Here is a 13,449-nt window from a genome sequence, read left to right as displayed (position 1 = left end):
TGGAAAAAATAATAGCTATCAAGGACATTTGGAGAGACATTTAGGAAAATCTAAGTCCAGACTGCACGTTAGGTAATTTTGTTGAATTAATATTGCTTTTCTTAGGTGAGATAATGGTGCTATGGTGGTGCAGGAGAACGCCCTTCTTCTGAGCGAAGCAAGATGCAACACTTAGGGGTGAGAGCTATGGTACAGCGATCTGCTTTCAGCAAAAGGGAAGTGTGTGTATATATATATATATATATAGACAGATAAATAGAGAGAGGAAACGGGTGTGGCAAGATCTTGGTGACTGTATGTGAAGGGTATCCGGGTGTTCTCTAAATTTGCCTGTGGGTTTGAAACATGTTAAAACAACAAAAATGTTTTTAGAAGACTTAATGAAATAATAGAAAATAAATAAATTTCTTAATAAAAATATTTAAAAAAACAGTTCCCTTCAATTTCTTTTTTCCCCAAGATATTCCTCCTTTCCATGAACTCTTGCTTGGCTTAAAATCATTGTAACACTACTTAGCACGGGAATGAAATGATGGTTGAAATACTGTAGCAACAGGAAATGAAATATTTCTATTTTCTCCAGAGAAAAGTAACTTATCTCTTTAATTCACACCTTTTTATATTGAGCATCATCTATATACAAGATCCTATGAGAGGCACCATGAGAGATATATAGATGAACAACAGTATGGTTTCAGCCTTGAAAGACTTAAAATCTAACACAAAAATGAACTCAGCAAACATTTTTTGAGAGCTAAACAAACGGCAGGACTAGGAATCTAATTATGTATAAAACAGTCCTTGCAATAAAGAACCCCTTGTCTTTTGGGAAATACAGACACACATTAATTTCAATACAATAAGACAAGATTTATTAAAAGATCAGGTTCTAAAAATTATGACCAAGCAATCAGGAACAACTTCAGAACAAAGAGTACCTCTGATCTAGGGCTTGAAGGGCAGGTCACAGTATTTTCAAGACAAATTGGTAAGCATTTCAAGCAAATGGAACAAAATGTGTAAAAGCGTGTAGGTGTGAAATAGGCATGACATATTTGGGAATCTGTAGTTAAATATAGGTAGAACTGAAATATAGGGTATTTATATAGAAGTAAGAGAGAGGGAGCTAGAAATATAACATGGGCTACTTGATAAAGAGCTTGTACGTTATAATAAAGAGTTTGAACTATACCCTGTAGGTGATGAGAAGACTTTGGAGGTAAGTGACATGATCAGATTCTTATCTTAAAAAGATAACCTGGTGGTGGAGTGGAAGGTGGATTGGAAGAAGCTGATGCAGAGAGACAAGGTAACAGACTTTTGCAATAGTCCAGGTGAGAGATTCTAAGAGCCTAAACCAAGACAGGGACATGAAGACAGGGTAGATGCAAGAGACATTTTTAAAAAATACATTTTTATTGATTTCAGAGAGGAAGGTAAGGTAGAGAGAGATGGAAACATTAATGATGAGAGAGCACAGGGGGGGTGAGCAGAGGAGAGGGCTCCTGTTGCGTGTGTTGAAAGGGAAGATCAACTTCTGACCCTCTTTGAGCAGAAGCAGAATCAGCAAAGCTCACCTGGACTTAATAATCACTACTCACACGAAGCCAAGTTGTGCTTCCTTACAGATCCTTGGCCATGTCCAAATTACTGAGTTTGCTAAATAAGTACCATATAAATAATTTGTTATTATAATGTCATTTATTAAGCTTTAATTATATATCTGAGAAAATAAATGCTATCCTACATATTGTGTATCTTCAGATATGCTGCTATAGATTGAGTTAAATTCACTCAAAATTAGTTCAAAAGACAGGCTTCCACAGAATCACAAGTGGCATGCCCTAAGGCCAAGCAAGTCTGACCTGGCAATGATACAACATCTGGCACAGCAGCTGCAGTTGGACTACCACTTGGTTGACTCTGCCGTAGTCCACTGGATTTGGTGGGTGTTTTTTTCAGGGGTAAGACTTAAAAGGCAGCATGATGGGGCCTTACCCTGAATCTTCTAGTTCTTTAGGGATCACTAATCTCTGCTACTCCTCCCAGGATGCCACATCAGTTTGACTCATTGTCTTGGTCATGGAGGGGATTCTTTTCCGAGCACTCTTGGCCCTCTGCACTATGGTAGTCTTGCCCTAAGCCAAGGAGTCAATGTGAGGTTGCAATAGCATGTCTATTTCCATTGTACATTTGGGCCTGGGAAAGACCACCCGGTGGGGCCACAGTCATAGTGGACCCTGGCAAGCTGGATCTGGGCCAGATCTCCATTTATTACCTCGCCCCAGTATTCCCGCCGTGGTAATGATTAATGTCTCTAGGTATTAATGTCCACTAAGGCCTTGTCCAACAGTCATCAAGATGCTTGGATATTTCTCAGAGTTCAGTTACCAAGTAGATCTCCTTGGTGAAGGACTGGGAGACCAGGAGCAGATACACTTGTGTGGTGTTGCAGGGGAAATGGTCTTTTCTTCAGTGAATGGGCCTGGGTCCAAAACTTAACTCAGGCCTGGAAACTGGGCAAGGGATTCTAACTTTTTATTGAGGTGGTGCCCCCCAGTCCCCTGACTTCTTTTGATTATATAGGTTGAACACTCTCTTATTGGCAAACCATCAGTTTTGCCCCTAGGGATGCAGTCAGTAACTGATAGGATTTTGAGTTAAATCCCTTGAATATTCTTTTTTGTTGTTGGGAGAAGAGACTTCATGAATATTTCTTGGCCAGAGGGGCACACTGTGGCAAGTGACAGCCCGCTGTCCACCAAAGCTTCATCCTCCCCTGTACATACTGTAGAGTTGTTATTGAAAAGGTGGTTGCTGTTTCAGATCTTAGCTATCGTAAATGACACTGCTATAAACATAGGGGTGCATATATTCTTCCCGATTGGTGTTTTTCAGGCTTCTTAGGATATATCCCTAGCAGTGGGATCACTGGGTCAAATGGCAGCCCAAGTGCCCCTGAGTAGATGAATAGATTAAAAAACTGTGGTACATTTACACAATGGAATACTATGCAACTATAAAAAGGAGGATCTCTTACCCTTTGAGAAAGCATGGAGGGACCTGGAGAGTATTATGCTAAGCGAAATAAGCCAGTTAGAGAAAGACAAGTATCACATGATCTCACTAATATGTGGAAGTTAATGAACAAAATAAACTGATGAACAAAACGGATCCAGAGACATTGAAACATGCAACAGATTGATGTATTTCACAGGGAGGGGCCAGAAGAGATTAACAAAAGAACTTATGGTATATGCATTCTAGAGGCCCAATGCATGAAAGTCGTGCAAGGGCTCAGCCCTCGAAGCCTCAGCTTCGTCCGGAAGGTCATCTGGAAGGACGTCCGGAAGATCATTTGGTTGTCTGGTCTAATTAGCATATTACGATTTTATTATTATAGGTATGTATAGCCCATGGTCAAACAATAGTGCGTGGGAGGTCTGGGCAGGATCAGGGTGGAGGGGGTCAATGGGGAAAATGAAGGGGGGGGGGCGGACATCGGTAATACTTTCAACAATAAAGATAAAAAAGAAAAGGAAAGAAAAAGTGGTTGCTGAGCCTGGAGCTGCATTTCCTGGCACCCATTGCATGTAAGTACTAGTAAGTAACACTATGTGACTAGATCTTGTTGCAAGATTGTAAGCAGAAATAATGTCACTTCCAGGCCGAGATGCAAGTCCTTATCCAATCCACTGCTCCCTTTCTGCCAGCTGTTTAGGCCCAGGTGACCTTGGCAGCTAAATGTTGAAGGCAGAGCGTCTGTCAGCTTAGGCCCTGAATAACCACAGGAGCAGAACCACCATCCTCCCAATATGGCACCATATTGGACTGTTATGGGTGCAAGAAACATCTTTAATATGGTAGGTAGTTGAAATGCAGGAGTTTGTTTGCTAAAGCAGCTTAAGTTACCAGAGTACATGTTCTCTATAAATTCTACATCAAATTGTTTTTGTCTGAATTGATTTTTACCAACTTTGAAGGTATGTTTGTGATGGTCTGACTTATAGAGTATAGATTGTGTAATTAGCCTGGATTATAAAATTTACTCTGGGAGGCCCAGGACGTCTTACAGAGCTAGGCAATTATTCTTTGAAACTGAAAATGATGGGAGAGAAAAGGCAATGCTAATTCAATCAACTTACACTTTTTTTCTGTCAGCTCCTTAGTATAAGCAGTGTTTTTGTTTGTTTGTTTGTTTGTTTTGTTTTATCTTCAACCAGCCAGGCATTGAACCCACCACCTAGGTATGTGCCCTGACCTAGAATCAAACCTGCAAACTTTTGGTGTAGGGGATGATGTTCCAACCAACTGAGCCACCCGGCCAGGGCTGGGCAGTCATTTTAAGTATGGGCCTCTGTACTGTGCACATCTTGCAGATCTGCTCAGATTTTCTGGCCTCACGGGTCCCCAGGCTCTCAGGGCCAAGAAGGCTGGCTGACTCCCTGTAGGCCTGTGGTGTTCCACCCTTGAGAAGTCAGGCTGTGTATCTGGTGTCTCTGGATCCTCCTGCCACAGACTTAAAGGAAATGCTCCCCTACAGGATGTGGGTATTAATTTCCTACTGTTGCTACACCAAGTTACCACAAACTCAGTCATTGAAAACAACCTAAGTGTATTTTCTTCCAGTTCTGGACATCAGAAGTCTGCAAAGAGTCTCACAGGGCTAAAAGGAAGATATCAGCAGGGCTGGTTCCTTCTGAGGGTTTACAAGGAGAATCCTTTCCATGCCTCTCCCAGCTTTGAGGCGCCAGCAGTCCTTGGCTTGTAGCCCCTTTGCAACCTATTTTTGGTCACATCTCCTGCTACAGAGTCTGATCTTCTGACTCTTATAATGTGATTCCATTGGTCCCACATGGATAATCCAGGCTAATCTCAAAATCCTCAATTTGATCATATCTGCAAAGTCTCTGTGCCAAACAAGGTAACATTCATATCTTTGGGGGCCATTATTCAGCTGGCCACAGTGTGGGACATGGCTTCGTAGCTACGTGGCCTTTAAAGGCACCAGATGACATGAAAATGTGAAATCTCACATAGTGAAATTCAACCAATGGGAAACAGGAGACAGGACGCCAAGAAGAGAGATTTACTTTCTTTCCTCTCTGGAGGACTGCTCAGAGGCGGGACTTCACCACAGCCTGTGTAAAGATATCCTACATGGCCACACACATGCTCCTGCTGAGCAACTGGACTGGGACTCAAAGCAGTGGCTGGCATGGAAATACATCACTTCGCATAGCTCATTTCAAGCTCCAAATTCCTACCTTCCCTGCCTCACTCCCTTACCCTCACTGCCCAGGAATCGCACTTCCCAAAGCATCAGCAGTTAACCTCCATTCTCTAGGGAATCTCAGCTGGGGTGGCCCCCAAATTGGAAATCATATATTTACTCCTCCACTTATTTAAGAAAAAATTACTGGTACCTACTATGTTCAGACACAGTTCTAGTTAACAGAGCGACAGTAATCAACACAAAAAGATTTCTGCTCTCACCAAGCTTATGTTTTCATTGGGGAAGACTTTCAATAGACAATTGAACAAACAAGAAACATCACTTAGTGGCAAACGTGGGGATGCGATAGAGACTAGCTATTTTATATCTGAGGGTGTGGAAGGCCTTTCTGGAGAGGTGCCATTAAAGCTGAGGCCTGAATGACAGTCGTTGCACAGAATCAGGGGAAAGAGAAGTCCCTCTAATGGCAGGTATCAATTTGCAACCCATGTGCTTCTCACATGGGTGATTCCAAGTAGCGAGCTCTGGTTGAACAGCAGCAGAAATTTACTTTTAAAAAATTCATGACTCTACCAAGCAGAAGGCCAGATGGTTTAAAATACGAAATAAACATTTCCAGCAGAAGCTCTTTACTAACCCATAATGGGACTTCCTTTTTGTCACAAAGGGCTGCATTTTGTTTTATTTTAGAAGTTAACTTTTTTACTACATTTTACACTCAGCATCATTGAAGAGGAAGGACCATGAACTTAGAAGCTATATGTCATTAGCTTCCTCACCTGGATAACAAATAAATTGGGGTATAAACCCATTTCCTTTAAGCTGCAACATATTTTTGTTTGTGTGGTTTTTTAAAAAAATATATTTTTTTATTTCAGAGAGGAAGGGAGAGGGAGATAGAAACATCAATGATGAGAATCATTGATTGGCTGCCTCCTGCACACCCCACACTGGGGATCGAGCCCACAACCCAAGCATGTGCCCTGACCAGGAATCAAGCTGTGACCTCTTGGTTCATAGGTCAATGCTCAATCACTGAGCTATGCCAGCCAGATATCATATTTTTGTTTTTATGATTAACTGACATTTGTATCATAGTATTTTCTGTTTCACTTCATTTCAATTGCTTTTGTAGATCAGTTTACATCTTAGTTCCGACTGTAGCATACAGATGTCATGGGCTTTGACATCAGACAATACCTTATTTCTTCAGATTGTCTTTTTGTTATTAAATGTTTTTTTGCAACGTTCTCAAAGGTATCATTTAAAAAATTATAATTGGTTGTTGCTGCTATGTAGAAATACTTTAGTTTTTATTTTCATTTATTTTTTAATTTAAAAAGGCTAGCTAACTGGAGGATGAGAGACCACATGGAACAGAGCTCAACCATCTGATCTGAGGCCCTACACCAGTGGTCGGCAAACTCATTAGTCAACAGAGCAGCAAACCGTGGCTCGCATGTAGCTCACGAGTCGCGGTTTGCCGACCACTGCCCTAGGCACATGAGAAAGCCAAGTCAAGGTCAACATAGTTGACCTGGCCGCAGCTGAACTGGAGTTGAATGCCCGGCTGAGCCCAGCTCAAACAGACAACCTAGAGAATTAACATGCTTGTTGCTTTAGCCACTGGATTTTGGAGTGATTTGTTACACAGCGAAGCTGTCACAGCAAGTTAAATTTTCTAAATCTCAAAAAGCTATGAACAGTAGGTGTGTTAGCACCTACATCATGCTTACCGTGAGGACACAATGAAATAATGATGGTAATACCACCCCGGGGACAGCCTGAAACATAATGTGTGCTGAGCAAATGGTAATTAATGCCGCTGGCCACAATGGAGAGATGGTCAAAGGAAAACACGTGGCAGTGTAAGAAGTAATACTTAGGAATCCACATTCTGTTCATTTTTGACTCATGGATTTTCTTCATTCATTTGTGCCACTGGCATGTGCTCACACTACAAATCTGCGTTAGTGTTGTGTTTTGTTTTAGCGCAGAATTCTCCTTTGAACTCTCCTCCTTGCACTCTTGCTTTCTGGACCCTCCTTCAGCACGTATGCTGTGACACAATCAACTTCTAGTTTCATATATTTATTATCTTTTACCCCCAATGAGGCTCTAAGCAACTTAAGACAGTTCTTATGGTTCATTTGCAAACCCTACAGAAATATATATTTTAAAAATCTGAACAGCAAGAATTTAGTAAATATTTAGTAAAAGTTAAATTGTTATGGTTGGTGTCGATCCTTGGAGTCATCTCAAATAACGAGGCCTATTAAATTTCAATGTCAAGTTATAAAGTAAACTTATAGAGAACAATTCCCCCAAGAGATAAAAAGTTACAGGAATTACCCGTTTTCTTTTCTGGTGGGTCATGAGGAATCATGAGAACTCTAATCAGGCAACCGGTTCCCACCAAGCAAACATCTGGGTGCCTCAGGGGTAACAGACCCTGTTTATATCTCAAGCTGCAAATCAACTGTAATCCTGTTATTACTTGAAAGAGAAAACAAAGTCCCTGGGAAAACTAAAGATAGGAACCAAGTATATACTTGTTGAAACCCCTTCAATTTTCTCATGTAACTTTCCTCCCCACTCAAAGTACTTAAAGCTTTCTGAGTGTCTTTTTTACTTCTGAGGTTTTTTACTTAAGACATTTTCCTCTGAAGATGACTTTTTTTTTTAATTGAAAAATTACTTATTGATGCGACCTTTCAGTGGTGTGCAAGGCCAAGCTCCCACCAGCGACGGGTCCGACCACACATCTTGTTCCAACTCTGCACACACTCACGTCTCCTTGGAGCTTGAAATGAGCCATGGCGGGAACACTGTCACCACGACAACCAGCAAACACTACGAAGCAGGACTGTTTCCCCCCGGAGAACCCCTGATGAACACTTACCAGCGCATCGCTGCCGGAGCTCCAGGTTCCGGGGAATTACCGCTCTCGTCTTCTTGAGTACAGTCACCGGGTTTTGCCAGGAGACATCAGTTACCATCCTCACTGCTGGGCGGCTAATACCCCAGTTTGGGGGGCTGATAAAATAAGGATGAAATGACAGTGTGTGCTGTTGAGTCAGTCAGTCTGGCTGAAGGAGGAGGGAGGTGGAGTGGCAGGAAACCAGGGTGGAGGCAGCCAGGGCAGAAAACACAGGGTACTGTGGTACAGATTACCATTTTGGAGAGAGAGGAATAGTTTTGAGTGGGAGAGGCATATATTTGGATTTGTGGTTTATAAAGATCCCTTTGGGCGTCTGGTCTATGGAGAATAGCATTTATGGGGGGCTGGAGGGCACAAAGGTGGAATCATGTGAGATCAACGAAGATGCTACTTGGGGCCAGGGCAACGAACCGCAGCATGGCCCTGACGCCTGCTGCATGCCATCTGCACCTCCACCCCTGCGCTTGTACTCCGTCGGGGCCCTCCTTCTCCTTTGCCATATTGCCAGACCAGCTCAGGGTCCACCGCCCGCCCTTCACCTGTGATTTCCTCGAACCCTGCTTTTACCTTCTTGGAGTCATGCTCCGTGCCTACAAGAGCAGTCGAGACGTCTACATGTCTGTTTTCAGACCAGTGATCAAGGGCATTGAACACACAGCTGAGACACCCTGAAGCCCAAAGCCTTAAACCCAAACCAACACAAAAAAACACACAAGACCCCATATGAATTGAGAGCCGCTCGGATAAAGAAAGCACACTGTACATCAGCTAATTAATATCTTTTATTGTCAGACTTGCTTGCAGCCAGCAAACGATGATTTCACTTTAACATGGCTGTCCACAGGGGATAAGGCATTATTTTTTTCTTTGTGGGTAGACTTAATTGGCCTAAGGCTTTACAACTTTTCCATATGAAAATAAAAGTCCAAGACCAGATTATTTTTCTCCTGGTCAGAAATGATGATTTATTTACAGGCGCCTTTTCAGACCACCATCATAAACTTGAGATAAAATCTGTGTATTATACTAAAGCCTCAGCATTTAATGTCAGGGTCCTTTAAAGACTTGCACACGTAGTTCACCCCTGGGGAGTACAGCCCTTCTCCCCGTATTCAACGTGGTTATACTGTGATCTACCCGGAGCCATACGAGCTAACTTTCAAAGAAAACATTTTTTTTTAACTTAAATCTTTTAGAAACTCAAGACTCCAAAAAGACTTCATATGGTTCTAAAAACAGCCCTGGAGCCAGCTGTTTAAGAGTGGTTTATAAATACAGTTATTTGCAGGCTGCATATCTGTTTATAACACAGCAGACACAGAATGCAGACTTCGCTGCATGAATAACAAAACTGAGTCCAAATGCGGCTTTTGAAATACAGCAAAGACGGGGGGGAAATCCGGGATTCGGTTTGTTAATATCACCACCTTATAAAGTAAAAACTGGAGACTATAACTCTGAACTATTAAAATATACAGACAGACTGTTTACACCATTGCACTTCCTTTTTTCCCTTTGCTTTTAATACTCTTGAGACAACGATTAAAGTGATGGGTTTATGAACAACATGCATGCACAAGCAAGCACATAGACTTAAAAGACGAAACCAAGAAAAAAAAGTTAATACGCGTCTTCCGGGAAGGCTGCCAGCAGCACTCCGACTAAAATACACCGTCCCCTTGCGCTCCCTGTCCCCCTCCCCACTCCCTCACCTTCCCTCAAAGGCGGGAAATCAGGCGGGGAGGTTAGTGCATAGTTGATGGATAAATGCCCCCCCACTTCCAGGCTTTGCCGGTCTCCCCAACAAGCTGGGGAGCAGTCCCCTCAGTAGCACAGTGAAGGTCCGTTAGTGTTGCTCCACGAGTTAAGGCACTTCTGGCTGCTTTGGCGGTAGCGCGGGTATGTTTCCTCTCTCTCTGTTAAGGCATGTGTCATCTAAGAGTAGTAAAGCTTTGGAAATCGGGTTAAGGTTGACAGCTTCATACATGATCACTGAAGTGGACGGGGCGAAAGGTCCCTCGGGGACACCTCCCTTCCGGAGGCTCCCAGAGGGCCCGGCAGCTCTGCCCTGGGCTTGGCACGCAGGGGCCGGCCCAGGCCAGAGCGGGGCATGTTCAGAGACTGAAGACACACGGACTCCCGCCGGGGTTCACCTGGAGCTGCCCTGGCTGCTGACGGAGCGCGAGGTGCTGTAGCGCTTCTTCACGATCATGCTGATGTAGGCTTTCATGAGCTTGGCCACGTCCACCACCTGCGCGGGAAGCAGATCGGCACAGGGTCACGGGTCTCTGCCGGGCCAGCGGGCCCAGCCCAACAACCACATGTCCTCCCAGGAAAGGCCACCAGCAGCCGGCTGTGCAAATCCACAGCTCAAGTTTTGTACGAAGCCACACGTTTACCTGCTTTTACCTATTCCTAGTCAGGGAGCAGGGGAACTGTGGCTTTTCCAAACAGTGTGCACCACCTGGTGGTTCTTGCATGCAAAAACGACAATTTTGCTTAATGTGAAATTGTCGGACTTTGCATATTAAAAACAAAGGAACAAACCCGATGATGCTAAAGTTGGTATCACTAGGCTGGGATTTCTCTACCCACTTAAAGGAAGGGTGAATGACAGAGCCCACAATCATGGCTGTGAAAGGCTGGACCGTATAGTTTGAGTCAACGCCCCATGGTGCAACTGAGAAAACAGAACTGAGACTCTCAGGGATGGGCAGAGAGCGGCAGGCGGCCAGCTCTGCTCCAGGCCTGTGCAACCTCGAATTAGCACCTCCCACCCCCTTTGGCCCATCGCTTCTCAAGGCTGGCCTGGATCCCTGCTAAGACATCCTAACTGGCTTCCACTTCCCAGTTCTCTCTTTCCTGCCAACCAATCCCCTCCCACATCACTGCTTGTCATCACTGTCCTTACTTCATGCACAAAGATCTCAGAGCAGTTCCCTGCTATCCAGTGGAGTCGACCAAACCCTGCAGCCTAGCACCCGAGATCCCCTAGGCCCGTGGTCGGCAAACCGCGGCTCGCGAGCCATATGCGGCTCTTTGGCCCCTTGAGTGTGGCTCTTCCACAAAATACCACGGCCTGGGCGAGTCTATTTTGAAGAAGTGGTGTTAGAAGAAATTTAAGTTTAAAAAATTTGGCTCTCAAAAGAAATTTCAGTCGTTGTACTGTTGATATTTGGCTCTGTTGACTAATGAGTTTGCCGACCACTGCCCTAGGCAATGGCCCCCACACCTCTCTCCATCTCAGGTCGGCCTCCTCTAGCTCCAGCACCACATCCTTGGCCTGACTGCTCCTTCTAGCCCCTCCTCTCCAGCACTTAACAGCCAGACTGGCAGCGGGGATTCATCTCCATTCCCTGCCTCCACTTGTAGGCAGCTTCCTATGTGGAGACTTCAATAGGCTTCTTGTATCATCGTCATTATTATTACAGTGTAAGCTTTGGAGCGGACAGCACACATATTTCAGGCGTTTTTGATGACTCTGTGAGCCAGAATTAGCTCTGCCCAGGATGGCCACATCTCTGGCTTGCTCCTGCTCCGTGGACACCACAGAGACGAGTGTTACTGCTATTACTCGCTGCCATCAGCATCCACTAATCTTCACAAGACTCTATCGCCAAACGGTGTTTTCTTCTTGAACATCCGTATCATTTCTCTCTCTCTTCCTTTCCACCCTGATACAAGGGAACCAGGTTTCTCTGTTGCAGAGGCATACAGAAGAAATTTGGGATGATCAGATTTCAGCCTGGGAGGAACCTGAAGCTGGGTAGGGACCATCACACTGTGTTTTCCTATGCCTTAGTGAGAAATATTCAAATAAAACTACTTGGTCACAGGCATCAGGAAATGGTGCATTGTTTTTCTATTTTTTTTAAGGCCATGGTTTGCCTCTTACCTCGCTGGTTTCAAAGAGCAGCTCCCGCTCATCCACCACGATCTTGTACGTGTTGGCCAGGGGGGCCCCAAAAGAGAGGATGTGTTCATACTGGAAGACTTCTAAGGGTCTCCCCTCCCCACGCTTGTAGACGGAGACAGCGTCTGCGCTGACGCCCAACCACAGGTCCTGAGGGAAGCCACCTTCCTTGCACTGGGGACGAGAGTCAGTGTTAGGGTTAGATCAGGAAGCAATTAGAAGCACAGCACCCAGAAAACGAGACAGGCTTTCAGGCCAGCCTCTGCACAGAATACAGAACACATGCAATGCACATGTATGCCAGGGAACGGAATCACGAGGAATGGCATCTCTCTGACAAAATCTAGGATCACAGAGGGAAATTCTTTACATCATTCTGTGCTGAACAGTTTTGGCTCCTTGTGAACAACACGTGTCCTGACAGGGAGCAGCGGTGACCTGCTGTGTGGCAGTGGCCGATCTCACTGGGTAATGACAGACTTCCCCGCAGGGATCAGGGGAGGAAAAGAGAGCCCCAGCGCAGGGAAAACAACACGGGCTGATCTGAACCAGTACAGTGGCTCCAGCACACACACGAGTGACACCAAGAGCAGCCACTTGGACAAAGCATCTGATTTATACTCAGAAACCAATATAATGCAACCAACCAACCAACCAACCAACCAACCCAAAGACAGCATCCCATGAAAAGCCATGAAGGGATCTTGAAATACAAAATCAATCTGTAGATGTTTACACTCTCACTTAGAGGTTATCAGATAACATCCTGAATTGTGATAAGGAAAAACGGAAGCCCATCTGGACCTGGGACTGGTAAGCTTATGTTAAGGGACAGACAGTAAATATTTCAGGCTTATTGGCCACATGGTCTCTCCCACAGCCACTCAGTTCTGCCACTTTAATGTGAAAGTGTCCAAAGATATATAAAGGAATGAACATGAGTGTGTTCCCATAAAACTTTATTTAAAAAAAAAAAAAAAGAGGCAGGCATGGTTTGGCCCTCAGGTTGCAGTTGGCCAAGCCTGGATCTAAACCATCAGTAAGATTTTTTTTTTTTAAATAAATGGTCTACTTTAACAAAACAGAAAAATTTAATGGCTAGATTCCAATTATGAAACAGAAATTCTTCCCTAAAAATAGTCATGGGGGGGAAAAAGGTAAAATAATCCAAGTATATCTGAAGTTTTAAATACATAGTTCTATTTTTTTTTAATTTTACAATGCATTTCTACCAGCACTTTTTATTGGATCTGTAGCTTCCATAATTAAGAAGTTATTTCAGAATAGGTGACATCTTAATTTTTCACTCACTCATATTATTAAAAAAGCATTTACTATAAAGAAGGGAAAAAAAAAAAC

At 43.9% G+C, this 13,449-nt stretch overlaps 1 protein-coding gene across 2 annotated transcripts in view; it reads right to left on the bottom strand.

Moving 5' to 3' along the window:
- Positions 1-8,943: 8,943 nt before the first annotated feature.
- Positions 8,944-13,449, bottom strand: part of MYO10 (myosin X) — a 206,223-nt gene continuing 201,717 nt past the window's right edge. For both annotated transcript variants that reach the window (XM_079791410.1, XM_079791409.1), the window contains 2 exons: positions 12,073-12,264; positions 8,944-10,428 (listed from right to left, as the gene is read on the bottom strand). In XM_079791410.1, coding sequence (XP_079647536.1) covers positions 10,327-10,428; positions 12,073-12,264 — 294 coding nt within the window. In that variant the 3' untranslated portion in view covers positions 8,944-10,326. The remainder of the gene's footprint in view (positions 10,429-12,072; positions 12,265-13,449) is intronic.

This window comes from Cnephaeus nilssonii (assembly GCF_951640355.1).
Source record: "Cnephaeus nilssonii genome assembly, chromosome: 2".
Taxonomy (NCBI): domain Eukaryota; kingdom Metazoa; phylum Chordata; class Mammalia; order Chiroptera; family Vespertilionidae; genus Cnephaeus; species Cnephaeus nilssonii.
The sequence above is the reverse complement of the archived record's forward strand: the minus strand, read 5'-3'. Positions and strand labels throughout refer to the sequence as shown.